The sequence below is a fragment of the Artibeus jamaicensis genome, unplaced genomic scaffold (genome assembly GCF_021234435.1).
Source record: "Artibeus jamaicensis isolate MK-2021 breed Jamaican fruit bat unplaced genomic scaffold, CSHL_Jam_final contig_456, whole genome shotgun sequence".
In the NCBI taxonomy this organism is placed as follows: domain Eukaryota; kingdom Metazoa; phylum Chordata; class Mammalia; order Chiroptera; family Phyllostomidae; genus Artibeus; species Artibeus jamaicensis.
In genome coordinates, this window is record NW_026521839.1 from 525,259 (window position 1) to 540,650 (window position 15,392).

General features: G+C 35.1%; 1 protein-coding gene across 2 annotated transcripts in view; it reads right to left on the bottom strand.

The window, feature by feature from the left end:
• Nucleotides 1–547: 547 nt before the first annotated feature.
• Nucleotides 548–15,392, bottom strand: part of RBM27 (RNA binding motif protein 27) — an 83,079-nt gene continuing 68,234 nt past the window's right edge. The window contains exons 20-21 of one of the 2 annotated variants that reach the window (XM_037163339.2): nucleotides 9,542–9,652; nucleotides 548–8,015 (exon numbers count right to left, since the gene is read on the bottom strand). In XM_037163339.2, the coding sequence (XP_037019234.2) occupies nucleotides 7,932–8,015; nucleotides 9,542–9,652 (195 nt within the window). In that variant the 3' untranslated portion in view covers nucleotides 548–7,931. The remainder of the gene's footprint in view (nucleotides 8,016–9,541; nucleotides 9,653–15,392) is intronic. The other variant, XM_037163338.2, reaches the window with a different exon arrangement.

Sequence of the window (15,392 nt, forward strand, 5' to 3'; positions counted from 1 at the left end):
AAACTATGATTTTCAGAAACTAAGTTCTATGTATAAAAATCCCCCCTTTAATACTGCAAAGGAAAACATGTTGACAATGCTTTAAAAATACACATGATTTTTAAGTATTTGATGACAGCAAAATATTTTTCAATGACACAACCCAACTTTTAGGGGTAAACACCTTTCTAGTAACATGTACTGTTATCAAGAAAATGTTATAGTCATTTTGTCTCAGCAATTTTTCTGATACAGTTACCACATTGGAAATATTCCCAGTGGCCACTAAATTTGTCAAGAATAAAAGCTCCCTTTCTCTCAAGGGTGCTTACAACTTTGTTTTTTTGTTTTTTTTCAGATCACAATTACTACCACACAATTAGTAGTCAATAAACATTTTAGTTGCCAAAATAGTTAAAATTAGAAATCCATAAGGATTTAGACTAGCACTATTAAAATAAAAAACTTACAGAAGTCAAATAATTCATAAACAATAGAACATGAACATCAGTTCTATTCACTGAGAATATATTCTTTTTAAAAAATCTATGGCATAAACATAACTATAAATGAACACTGCTATTCTCAGCACTTTCTGTCTAGGAAATTCAGTATACTATATGAAAAACATCATTAAATTGAAGCATGTAACTTATTTATGTACAACATGATTTTTTTAATGCCAAGGTTAAAAGAAGGCACCAGAAATATTGAAAAACACAAAGAAACAAGATAGAAATACTGCAAGATTATCATAATTTGGTTTGCCACAGGAAATTATTTAAGATAAAATTGAAAATAAAATAAACATGTTATGATATAGCCAAATTACTGTAAAATGTATCAAATTGGCTGGCTGTACCTTATGGAGGTCACCGAAAATTACTTTAAAATGTTTCCCCACAAATTAGCATATATAAAGTTTGCTATGGTTTCCAATATGCTACCTAAAAGCATATTGTTGCTGCTCCCCATGGGAGCATGGTGCCAATCCAAGGCAGATGACATAGATGGGACCAGAATGGCAGTGTTTGACAGACACTAATAAGAAAGACCAGTGATATTCCACAGACTTGCAATACTCCATTTTATTAGCAGCAGAGCACAGAGGTTAAGAGCATGCATTCTGGAGTCAGATCTGTTCAAATCCTACTCCTACCATGACAGGCTGTGAGACCTCCAGGGTAGCACTTAATCTCTCTTAAACCAAGTTCAAAGCTGAACAAGGAAAGTAAGAGCATCTTCCAAGGGCTGCTACCAACACAGGGTGGATGCAGGAAAACTATTGATCCACTCCTATATGCCAGGTATTTTTTAAGTGAACAGTTTAAAATTTTATCAACCACATAAGTTGAAAATATCTACTCAGCACCAAGGTATTACAGGAAAGTCAGGTTTTATTGCTTAAGGAATCCCAAAAGGAATATACAGAGAGGACAAATTCTGAAATGTACAAATAACTTACACTTCAATGATTAGGGCTGATTTCATTACTTTGCACTTAATGGTTCTCCTTCTGTGGATTTCTGAAGATACAGCAACATTCTGGTCAACACATTCTTAATCTCTTCACATTTTTCCCCTTTATATTTTACAAACTAGAAAAGCTCAGACATGTAAAGATAAAAATGACATGCCTAAGGAAAGTGGCAAGAATTACATCATCATATTTTATATAGGGATCTATCAATATCTCCTATTTCTCATAAACCTAGGAGAGAATGTTTTAAAATGGTGACATGTAATGGCACAAGGCTGGAATGTATACAATTTTCTCACAGAGATATCAAGCTTGGCATACACTGATGGCTGATAGCTAAGGTGACTCTAAATGCAAAACTCAATACCAAATAGTCTTTTATTGATTCAGACACTAAAGAGCTATAGGTATATGGACTTCACAAATAGGTCTTTTTTTTTTTATAAAGAATTTCTAGAAAGTGATGTGAATATCGTAAAAGGTAGCACCAATATACCAGTATTCTACTCCCTTCCCAGGTCAAATAATGACAAAAATATAAAAGTGCAGGCAAGTTAAGTCACTCACAGTTGTCCATCTTAAAAATTAAAAATCTAGAGAGTAACTTCAGGTTCAAGAACATCAAACAGACATTGATGTTTACATTTCCACCTTTAATTTCAGACTGTAGACTACTTTTCCAAGCAAAATACAGAATGTTAAATTGTATCATTTCATACTCAAAATAGTATTTTGAGTAGAATAACACAGCAAAGAAGAGATGATTTAAAATGCTAATTCACCCTGTACCTCAATAAGCTAATGTTTTTTAACCTGAAATTCTGAAAGCCAAACAGTGGGTCCTGACAAGAATAAAGTATTTCAGGTGCATACTGAGTAGTCAGGGTATTGTTTAGTAAGCTTTTTAAAATATATATATATATATATACTTGTTTTTATTTTTTAATATTATTTTTTAAATATTTTATTTATTTAGCTTTAGAGAGGAAGGGGAGGAGAGAAACATCAATGTGTGGTTGCCTCTCATGAGTCCCCTGCCAGGAACTGGCCTGCAACCCAGGCACGTGCCCTGACTGGGAATCAAACTGCAATCGTGTGGTTCGCAGGCCCGAGCTCAATCCACTGAGCTATGCCAGCCAGGGCCTGTTTGGTAGGCTTTTGTTTGGGGGTGTATGTGTATGTTGGATTGCAATGAAAAATATTTTCCACTGAGTTGCTCTCAAAGATGGTCACTGCTCTAAGGCTGACTATATTTTGCCTCCTAGAGCCCCCTACAGGCTCTAAGTGTTAAAAACTTGAATCCTACAATAAACAAACCTTTTGTTGGAGGGTGGTTCCAGAACCAGGACTCAACAGTTTACACAGGAACAAATGTTTACACAAATAAACAGGCAGTGTTAAGTCTAAAAGCTCAAACTAATCACGTGCACAGCCTCAACCTTGAGGCCAAATCATCCTCAAGAAACCAAAAGAATTGGGCAAGGCCTCTATTAGTCATTATCTAATTTAACTTCAAATTGGGAGAAATATATCAGTATCTCACACTAATAGCCCTCTGGGGCAAACTTAGAAAAGATGGAATCACAAGGACTTTACAAAACTGTTAACAAGACATTCACTTTTATGAAGTTTTTAACAGGAACAGGCCTGGGCAACTAAGGCGGCTTGTTTCCAACCTTGACACCCTGACAAAACATAAAGTAAACAACAATTTTGAGCAATCAAATACTAAACCAGTAGCCCTATATAAAAAATAACTATATCATTTTAATTACTAATAGACCACTATATCAAACTATGAGAATTATATGAAGTGATATAGGAAACACAGGCTTAGTTCATGGACAACAAGCTAATGGGCTCTGGGATTAGATAGGGCCTTCAGCAATGTTTATCATGCTCAATGACCACCACTGTCAAAAACAAATAAAGTCTGCAGAGGTAGCCTAAAAAAAGTGTACACCCAAACTGCAAATACCTTGCAACAGTCCCCAAACACTATTCTGACCTTAATTTTACCTGTATCAAGTCACCTATCAGAATGCAGGGATGGTTTAGTTAACCTAAGGTTGATTGCAGAACCAGGTACGAAACCAAATGGTAGATGATCCTGTAGAAAAGAGATCACTTGGCTGCAAAAAATCAGTTGAGCATAAATGAAGGTGATTCATAACACATGCACCAGCAGCTGATAGCCTTAGTTTTGAATTGGTGGTCACTGGCCCCCTCAAAAATGGCACATGTGCTGGTATAAGCAACCCTGACTCTGCCATCTAAAACGATCCCAAGTGTTGACATAAATGCTCCTATCTTCCATTTACTGATACTGGAACATAATTAAATCCAGACTAGGTAGTATACTGAGGCTCATGATTCAAAATTTACCCTTAGCTTTAGAATAATTTACATGAAAGTTAGTTTAAAAAAACCCACACAAAACCAGTAATTTTAATGATCTATTTTAGTAAAACATTTGACTATTACATAGATATAACCATGTGTAGAATTGTTTGTCCCTGCTAAAATTCCCAGAACTATTATAAACATATATAGAATTATCATCTATTCAAAACAAATGGTCACACAGCTTATTTACTATTTACCTAATTCATAAAATACAGATGCAATCTGTTTATTTGAAAAGACTGAAAATGAAATTTATTCCCATTCTTTAGTTATTTTCCTGGATAAGCTGAGACCTTCAAAATGACTCTTCTTAGACAATGAATATTTAAAGGGAAGTTCTGTAAGAAGCCAATTTTTAAAACGAGAAACTACAAGCCCAAGCAATAAACTTCTGTTTCTCATCACCTCCCAGTCCTTAGCTTCCTTCTGTCATTCCTTACAAGTCTCCACCAGAGGTCACCTCTTCAACATGTTCTTTCTTCTCTCTCTATTCTGCTTCAAAAAAACATTTTTCCCATATTGTTGGCAGGCATCTTGAATATCCTCAAGATAACAATGGCTTTCATAAAATTTCTTGTGCTTTATATCTGGGATACCAAGACCCATCCTGAACAAAGAAATATGGCTATCAAAGCTCACTCACAAGTAATACTTCTAATCCCTTTCTCTTTCATTTCCAAGACCACCCTATTGAGGGAGTTACTCTACTGAACATTTCATAGCTGGAGACTTCAGTGCCCAAATTCAGAGTGGCATTCTTTCATGTATACAAACTCAACATAAAACACACACACACATATATCCACTACTCACTCATGCTCACACACAAGCAAGCATACACACACATTTTCTTTCTTTCCAGAACAAGCCAGAATTACAGCTCTTTTGGTGATTATTATAATTTTTGGAATGGTTCATAAATTTTCCAAATTCTTTTAAATTCATAATACTTTTATCTTTTTTCTTTTCTTTTTTTCCAATCGTGAACCATTCCATATTGCATCTTTATTGCAAAAGTCAACATGCTTAGAAATTCAGATTGTAATTGATAAAACAAACATTACATATATGAATTTAAATGTATAAACAGTTAGAAATTCAACAATATCTCCTATTATACTATTACACAAGTTCACAATTTGATAAAAACTATAATACAGGCATACTATACATAAAGAGGAACCACTATTCCTTTTCACATGATTTTTTCCCCCTTCTTTTTGCAAAAATGATTCGTCACTAGGACCTTTTCACTCTAACAAGACTGTTTTCCGATTTATCATCTTAGCTAGTGACATTATTTCACTGATACAACCTGAAGAAATTGAGGGAAATTCTGCATTCCCTGGGGTTCCCTTTTTAAGCTTGGGCAGCAATCCATTAGTAAATCAGGCTGGCTGGTCTAGGCAGACTGGTCATCACCTACTTAGAAAGATGTCATGTCATACACATTAAAAAGAATAGAGGTTGCCTCGGATGGTATATGTTATCTCTGCAACTGAAGACGCAAAAAAAAAAAAAAAAAAGTCATGGTCATTTTTAGGAGAAATACTAACAGTTGGGGACTTGAGTTGGGAATCCAAAATCCTAAAGGAAAAAAATATATATGTTCAACTATCTTATGCTAACATTAACTTTTTTAAATATTACATTTAACACATATTTTGAATTCATTTTTAAGAGTCAAAGATGTTTTAGAATTCTTGTAACATTTTAAAAGTATTTCAGTACTATATAAGTATATTGAAAAAGTTTTATACAAAGGGTCTCAAATATTACTAGGAAAGTATCTATTCTTCACTTGAACATTCTTCTCTTCCACCCCCGCTCCCCCAAGAACTAAAAAGGCAAACAAACCCTCAATTTTCCCCATACAGAGTGTAGTAAGATGTCAATTTTGAGGTTAAAAAAATCACATGAAAAGGAATCTCATTCTGTTGAACTGTCAGTCTACTGAAAATTTTCTTACAGCTCCATTAATTTACTGCAATTTTCAGTTTCCAAATACAAAAATACAACAATTCTTATTGAAATCTATACGCTGGTAGTTTTAGTACACACACACACACACAAAAAAAAAACCAAACAAATTATTTACAAAATTATACAGTTTAAGAAAAAACTTTGTACAAAAAATATATAAATCCTTTGTTCCCTCTATCACATTTAAACTGTCAGGACTCAAAATATTCACCACAATGCATCTTTCAAAATATATACCCACTGAGCCACAGACATCAAGAAAATTTCATTAGAGATGATGGAGGAGGAAGGAGCAAGATTGCTTATTCTAGGTACCCCATTGTAACGTTTTCCATTCTTTTATAAGCTTATTTTAGTTTCAGTGTTATTGGAAATATAACAACCACCTAGGAAGAGGAAGTCCTTGTTATTACAATATGAAGGGAAAGTTACATGAACATAAATATGATCCTGGTTTGACACATCATTCCAGGAAAATGAGTAGAAAAGATAATCAGAACGTGAGATTTAACTTCTTGTAGCTAAGTAAATCTAGAGTCCTGATGGTTTTAAGTTTCTTAATGAATAGTTTCTATTTTGAGAAACAGTCTTTACCTCAAGAAACAAAATAGTTGATATAGTGATCACCAAGAACCTTCTGGAGCCAACAGGAAGTTTCAAATTTTCACATCACATATATATAAAAACATAAATGTGTATATCTTTGAAAAAGTGACATCCTATGTACATTAATCGTTTATTTCCCCAAGGGTCAATACAGTGTAGTGTTGCTCCTCTGCTTTTCCATCTAACATTCAGAACACAAGGACATAAATTTACATATATTTTACTCAACAGATATTCTATATAGTGTACAGTAAGAATGCACACAGTGAAGGAAACTGTCTATTGAAGGATGCATATGTTCATGGATAGCAACAAGCTACAAAATTATCAAAAAATAAGGTCATCTGATCAAAGTCAAGTTATGACTCCCATTTATTACTAGCACACCATCCCCCTACCCTACCCCAGCCCCAACCTTACCACCTCACCACCATGGTTTAAATTTAGGAAAAGAATTTCAGATATTTTTTTAACCCTTTTGTTGAACTATTAAACTAAAGCATCAAAAAAAAAAAAAAAAGCTGTGACTGACTCTCCCCCATAAATTCTTTCATTATTCTCATCAAAACACTTATTTATCAAGGTGCTGGTTTAAACTTTTATTGGGGGTTGACTCTTGGTGGCCTAAAAGAATCACTTATCTCAATAACGGGTAAGTCAGGCCTATTAATAAAAAGGTAGGAGAAAGAATATGGGGAACAGAAAGGGGCAATAGGTGAAAACATTTTATATTCTGAAAATGTTAAAAAAAAATGAACCAATGCTCACTAATTTCAAAGCAAATTAAGGATCAGCAGCAACAGAAGTCCAGGAGAGTTACTATAATGACAGAATGAAAATACTATGGAACTAGCTATCATTACCTTATAGCATTTAAGAACACAGAGTTTGTTACGGTTCACACTAAAATAGGATTTACTAGTGCACATAACCCCCACCCCCTCAAAATTTAGACTGAACACAAACTGGGCTCCTCCTCAGTAAAAAATAAAATAAATTTACTTTTCTTCCAAGAGAACTCTTGAAAGCAAAAGGGTATTTTAATTACAAATGTCTCCTATTGTCTGACGACCCTTCCATAATAGCTAAGAGTTAAGAGATTCCAGGCAACTTTGACATTTAATGAAATTTTATCAGCAGATTATAATCCAAAATAAGATTTCTGAACACCCTGTCATTTACATCATAATCCAACACCAATAGCAACAAAAACAGATGGTGTGGAAAGTAAGGCTCTAGAGATTATCCATGTCATTTCTGTGGATCTTCACAACTGCATAAAAGTCACTAGGCCTTTGGTGCTTTAATACCACGAACAGTTATGAGATGTATTTAATTAGCAAATTTGCTGTCCTTAAATCTACTGTTTTGAAAAGAAAAATAAAAAATTTTTTTGGCTCATTGACTTCTTTAAATAAATTTAAAAAGTTGTTCTTCTAAACAATATTCCTAAAAATTATACAGCTTGCTTCAGATTTCATCTTCGCCATGAACGAGACTCATATTCATCTTCATCTTCGTCATCATCATCAGGCAAAAACAAATCTGAGGTTTCTGTTTCCTGGAGAAAGAGAGGAAAAAATCTGCTTAGTGGTACAAGCAAGTTAAATAAAATACATTTTAGAATAAAGGACAAAGAGACTAAATATAAAAGCTCAGGCAGGATTTACAAGTATCTTTCTAGACAAAAAACACATACAAAACAAAACCCTAAAACATGTTTAAATGTACACAGTAAAGTAAGAGTAGGTTTACAGTTGTTCATATAAAAAAATAATATGATTAATAAATAATAATACGAGAATAAACTGTTTTATGTACTCACAAATGTAAAGCTATTTTGTCCCACCCTGTCTGTATATTCTCCCCTGCTAACGTTGCTTAGTTTGAATAGAAAATAGAATTAGAACAGACTAGGATTTCTATTCTAATGTCATCAGAAAAATAAATAATATGTGAACATTTAGTAGGAAAAATAAAAGTAAAATGAGGCAAGTAAGTAAGTGACCATTCCTAAACTTTTCCTTTATATCTGATTATTATGAGGGGAGAATATACTAACTTCCCCATGTCAATGACATTCCAAATCTTATATAAGAATGTAAAATGCTACACAAAGGAGAAGTAGCTAGAAATATTCCCAAAATACTGAGATGTTTCTTTCTTTTCTTCTTTTTAACAAGGAAATGTTTCTGCTTTTGTTACATAAAATTACCTGTGGAGCTAAAAGACTCTTGATCAACCATAAATGCTAAATATCTCTTAAACCAAAATTGTCATAAATCAGGAGTAATTTGTAATGCTGGTTGAGTGTCCATTTTAATAAACTAATGAGAAATATAGGAGTAAAAAAGCAAAATCAATTCTCATATATTTTAATAGGCTGATTATTTAATACTTATTTAAGTCCTTGACTTTCCTAGTCTTCCCTGTTATGTCTTACTTTCTTACACTGTTATTTTAACCAATTATACATAAATGGAATGAAAGTAAAATCCATTATTTATGCAACCCCCAAAAATGAAAAGCTAAAACAACCAGCTAAAATTTAATTTGTTCATATAATCAGTGTCCTCATTTGCCAGAATAAAAATACAACTAGAGTGCAAATAAATGCAAATAAAAAAGAACAGTCTCTCTTATACCAGAAAATAATCACTCAAAGAGCTTTTTATATTTCTGTACCTGTTACCTACTTTAATAAACTTTTAGACTAGTCGCATTCAAGAAAGAATTCAGCCCTGGCTGGTGTAGTTCAGTGGACTGAGCATGGGCTGTGAACCAAAAGGTCACCAGTTTGATTCCCAGTCAGGACACATGCCTGGGTTATGGGCCAGGCCCCCACTACTGTATACGCAAGAGGCAACCACACATTGATGTTTCTTTCCCTCACTCTCTCCTTCTCGTCCCCTCTCTCTAAAAATAAATAAAATCATCTCAAAAAATTAGAAAGCTATAATTTGTAAAAAACAAAACATTTTTATTACCATTTACATTAATGTCAAGAAAAATCTATAATTGGGAAACAATCTATTCAACTTTTCTTTCTTTTTATTCCCTAACTCTTATTTTCAATCATTATATTACCTCCTCCTTAACTTCTTCTTCCTCAGTCTCAGTGGATACAGAAGGCACTTTGGCCTTGTGCCATGATATTTGTAGCCGACGGTCTTTAAATTTTGACCCTTGGTTTGCAGCCTAAAATAGATTTTAGAAAAACACAAAAGTTTGTACTTATATTCAGTAATTATTTCTTCAAACGGTGTGATACTTAAAAAGTGTAACTGATGGGGAGAAAAATCTGTTAAAGTAGATTTACAAACAATCTCCAATGCAAGCTAAAAAAATTGATGTCCCTTTTAATTAGTGGATCATATGTTCTGATTTGCCCAAGATAACCCATGATTTATTTCTCTGTCATGTAAATAAAAGCCATCTTGGTTTGATAATAAATTGCTTAGGAGAAATGATATAAGGATCATAAACAAATATTGTCTTAATATAATTATTGGCCTTTGACTTTGATAATCTACATTACTTAGGCTGAAACCTGAAAAATTTAAGTCATTATTTTTTTAAACTGTTTATTCATCATATGGCATCTCTTACAACCCACCTGTATTTGACAAAACTCCTCCCATTTTCTGTACTGAAATGCCATACAACTATGACAAGTACTCCCGAGCTCATCTACATACTCAACAAGTGTTAAACACCTACTATCCTAACTCAAAGTAAACCTGCTCTGCTTCAAATTATTCCTCAGTACTACAGTATAAACGGTTTTCCCCTTCCCAGCAAATTTCAATAATAAGAGAAAGCAAAAGTTGAATTTTAAAAGACAAAACAACAAAGACAAAAGAATAGGGCCACAAAGTTTCATCATATAAGGGAAAGCTTTGTTATTCCTCCAGTGTTCCTATTAACCATGCTGGATTGTAGAGTATCCCCAATTCTTGATTTAATTCTGAAAAATGGGATAAAAGTTTTAAATTTGGGGTGTCACTTTACTTTTCTAAAATAAATGTTAAGAGCTTCATGAAGCATTTGCCTAATGTTTCCACAGAACACTCAGCTCACTGCATTGCAATAGTGTACAGTAGGCCAGACCCATACCAGTTAATTACTGTTTTGCATAGGTACTGGTCTGTGATCTAAGGAAAAATTCCCATTATCCCTTATGGGGGATGACCATTTATAATCTGACACTGAACATTTGCCTTGTGGAACATATAGAATTAATGTATCAAAACAGCCCTATCCAAATACCATATCTACCATTTAAAAAAAATTAGGTAGCTGCTAGGAGAGTAGATTCTAAAAATTCTCATCACAAGAAATAACTATGCGAGGTGATGTTAGCTAAATGTATTTTAGTAATCCCTTCACGATTATACATATATGAAATCATTATGTCATACATCTTAAACTAATACATACAAACTAATAATATGTCCATTATATCTCAGTAAACCTGGGGGATAAAAAATCAGGTAATGTGTGTAACAGACAACCCTTGTCCTTACTCGTTAGAGTAACAAATGGTCCAACTACAGAGAGGCTGTTTCAGTTTGTTCTGTTCATTTTTGTGTTATTTGAATTTTTCTTTCTAGTTTTATTGTAGTCTAAGTGACAAAACTGTAAGATATTTAATACAACATGATGATCTGATATATAAATTGGGAAATAATTCCCTCCATAAAGTTAATTACACATACATCACTTCACATATTTACCTGTGTTTTTAAACTGCTGTTTTGGTGAGAACATTTAAGTTCTCTCTTAACCAATTTTAATTATATAATACACTGTTATCAACTATCATGGTCATGTTATAATTAGATCATTAGACCATATCTGTTATTTGTTAATTTATAATCAGAATAACATACAGATTTTTAACCTATATTAATTGTGTGGCCCACCAAAAAGAGTAATAGTTCTGTTCTCCCAAAGGAACTTTATGATATTAAATATACTGTATATATGGAGTACGCAAAACTAGGTTTACATTTGTAATAAAAATAAATAATACAAGAATAAACTCTGTGTTTTGTACACCCACAATTGTAAACTTACTTTTGCCCCACCCTGTATATTAATAAAGAGTTAAAAATTTAGTTTGTGTGCAGCCAGAGACCAAAAATATGAAATCCCACTGTGTAACAATTTAGATTAGTAATTAGAAAAACAGATGTACAGTTGACCCTTGAATAACTCAGGTTTGAACTGCCCAGTCCATTTATACACAGATTTCAAGTGTCAACTTTATTTTCAATCCATGGCGGGGAATCCAAGTATTCAGAAGGCCAATCTAAATCATACAAGGATTTTTCAACTGCGTGAGTGGTCAGCACCCCTAACTCTGGTGTTGTTTAAGGGTCAACTGCATTTTAATTATGCCGCACTGGGAACTCTCATACACTATTGGTGGGAATCTAATAAAATTCGTGGGGTTCATTCAACAATTCCATGTATATTCAACAGAAATGTGTATGCATATATACTAAATGACATTCATAAAAATGTTAAACAGCAACACCATTCATAAAAATAAAGTGAGATCAGTGGCACTATCCCAAGATGGTGGCAGAGTAGAAGGATGTTACATTCACCTTCTTCCAGGACCAAACTGGAATTACAACTGAAATACAGAGCAAGCAACCTGAATAACCAACTGAGGACTAGCTGAAGTCTTATAACCAAGAACTTACAAAAGAAGCCACATGGAGACTGGACGGAAGGGCAGAGACGTGAAAAGGGCTTGCCACACTCCCCCGGGAAGCAGCTGATTCCAGAGGGATATCTCAGCTGCAAATATTCCCCCTGAGAAGTGTGGGGTCTCAACCCCAAATCAGGTTCCCCAGTCCAGAATACCAGATCTGAGAAGAGGCACCTAACATCTGCCTGTGAAAAGCAGCAGGTATTCTAGAAACAAAGTCACTCTCTTAAAGGGCCCGCACAACATGCACACAATCTCGTCAGTAGCCATCCACCCTGGTCTCTGGTGGAGGGAGGGCGGAGCAGATTAGAGTTACATGAAGGAAGATTGGGGTTTGGGGCTTTGGGGAGAGCTGAAGGGACAGCCACCAGGATCACTGTGCATAGTTCCTCTCCCACAATGCAGACACCATTCTTCTTGGAGCACTCCCCCCATTTGGCATCAGCCTGGGGAAGTGCAATAGCCCCATGCTCCCAACTCTCTGTCACCCCACCCTGCAGAGCTTGCTACTATGAAGGTGTTAGCTGCTGGTGGTTGAGGTCTGGGAGGACTCCAAGGGCACCAATGACTGAGGCATGGCTTTGGGGAGGGGGCCATTGCCCCCACTTTCCTGTAAACCTGACTGGCACCTTCTGGCAGATCTATTAGCCCCATCCTCTCAACTCCAGGTAGCCCCACCCAGCTGAGATTTGGCTCCTGTGAGAATCTGGAACACTAAGTTGTGGGGCTCTAGAATGGGGGCAATTTTCTGCACATGGTCCGTCCACCAGTGCAGAGCCCTTCCTTCACACAGACAAATCTTGGTCTGTTTGGCCCTGATAAAATCTGCTGGCTTCACCATGACAATTCCCCAATACCCCACCCTACCACAAAGGTGTGTGAGTACCCAGCAGGTGGAAGCTAGATTTGGTATACTCTGGGACATTTGATAAATGGCCTCAGACACAACACTGAAACTGAGTTTAAACCTGTATCAGATCTGGTGAACACATATTGACCCTACCTGGTGATTCATTGAGAACCTATCTCATGCGACTTCAGTATCACCATAGACTCTTTCAATGGTGCCTTGGGACTTTTGCTGACCTGCCCCTGGGACTGGTAAAAGCCGGCCTTGGTGTGCAGCTTGATCCTTCCTATGCCCAGCAGAGGCAGCCACAAACTGTGGATCAGTTTATAGCTCTAAACTGGTTGCCCAAAGCCAGTCACAAGCAGTGTCTGACACTGGCATGCACCAAGGTTCCTCCCAAGAGGCTGCAAAACCCATACACTTAGTGGCCACCTTCAGACAGCATCAGAGTAAGATCCAATTCACCTCGTAAGCAGTATATTTAAAGGGAAATCTCAGCAGGCACCAGACCCCGCTAAGGCAAATTCTGCTTCATGTGGTCATCACCTGCACAGCAGCTCACAGACTGTAGTCAGGGCTGAATCCCACAGTCAGCCAGTCTGAGGGGCGAAACCACACAGGAATGGGCCAAGAGCAATAAAAACAATTACAACAAGAAGGCCTACAGAACCCACACAAGAAGCATTCCTGGAGCACCCAACTCAGGTGATCAAGGAAACTGTGCCACTGGTCCCCCAAGGACACCCACTACATAGGACCACCCTACCAAGACCAGAAGTTATAGCAGATGTAACTAATATATAGAAACAAACACAAAAAGGCAGCCAAAATAGGGAGACAAAGAAAACCCCCCCAAGTGAAAGAACATGAGAAATCACCAGAAAAAGAGCTATATTTTCTAGAGGTAAGCAATTTATCAGATACAGAATTCAAAGAAATGGTTGTAAGAATGAGCAAGGAACTTAGAGCAACAACAGTATGAAAAAAAGACATGAAACACATAAGGAAACCAAAACAAGAAATGAAGAACATAATATCTGAAATGAAAAATCATTAAGGAAAAAAGCGGACCCAAATAAATAAAATCAGAAATGAAAGAGGATTGACACCACAGAATCCTTACAAAGGACTGTAAGAGTAAAAATAATTACATGCCAACAAATTAGACAATCTGAAGGAAATAGATAAATTCCTAGAAACATACAATCTTATAAAACCAAATCAGGAAAAAAACAGAAAAACTGAAGACACAGATTACAACTACTGAAATTGAAGCAGTTATCATAAAGCTCCCAACAAACAAAAGTCCTGGACCAAATGGTGTCACAGATGAATTTAACCAAACATTCAAAGAACTAAAACCTGCCCTCAAACTATTCCAAAATATTCAAGAGAAAAGACTCCCAAAGCCAGGGAGTCTATTTATTTTATATGCCACCATTATCCTAATTCCAAAACCAAAGAAAGACATTACAAAAAAAATTACATCATCCCTGATGAACATAGATGCTAACATCCTCAACAAAGTATTAGTGAACCAGATCTAGCAAAACATTAAAAAAAAATCACACACCATGATCAAGTGAGATTATTTCCAGGGATGCAAGGTTGGGACAATATCTATAAATCAGTAAATGTAATATATCACATAAAAATAATGAATTAAAATGACAAGATCTTATGACTACATACAGAAAAAGCCTTTGATAAAATCCAATATCCATTTATGATAAAAATTCTCAGCAAAGTGGGAATGGAGGGAACATACCTCAACGTAATGAAGGTTATATATGACAAACCAAAAGTTAACATCATACTCAATGAGAAAAAACTAAAAGCATTTCCCTTAAGATCAGAAACATGACAGGGATGTCCACTTTCACCACTTTTATTCAACATAGTACTAGATGTCCTAGCCATAGTGATCAGACAAGAATAAAAGGAACCCAAATTGAAAAGGAAAAAGTAAAACTGTCATTACTTGCATACAACATGATACTGTATGTAGAGAACCCTGAAGATTCCACCAAAAAATTATTAGAACTGATAAAGTGAATTTACGTAATAAGATACAAAATAAATACCCAGAAATCAGTGCATTTTTATATACCAGTAATGAACTATCAGATAAACTAAGAAAACAATCTCATTTACCACTGTGCCCCCAAAAATTACAGGAATAAACTTATCCAATGATGCAAAAGATCCGTAATTAATTACATAACAATAAGGAAAGAAACCGAAGAAGATACAAATAAGTGAATGAATATACCATGTTCATGGATAGGAAGAATTAACATCATTAAAAACCCATATTATACTCAAAGCAATCTACAGATCCAACACAATTCTTACCAAGATACCAA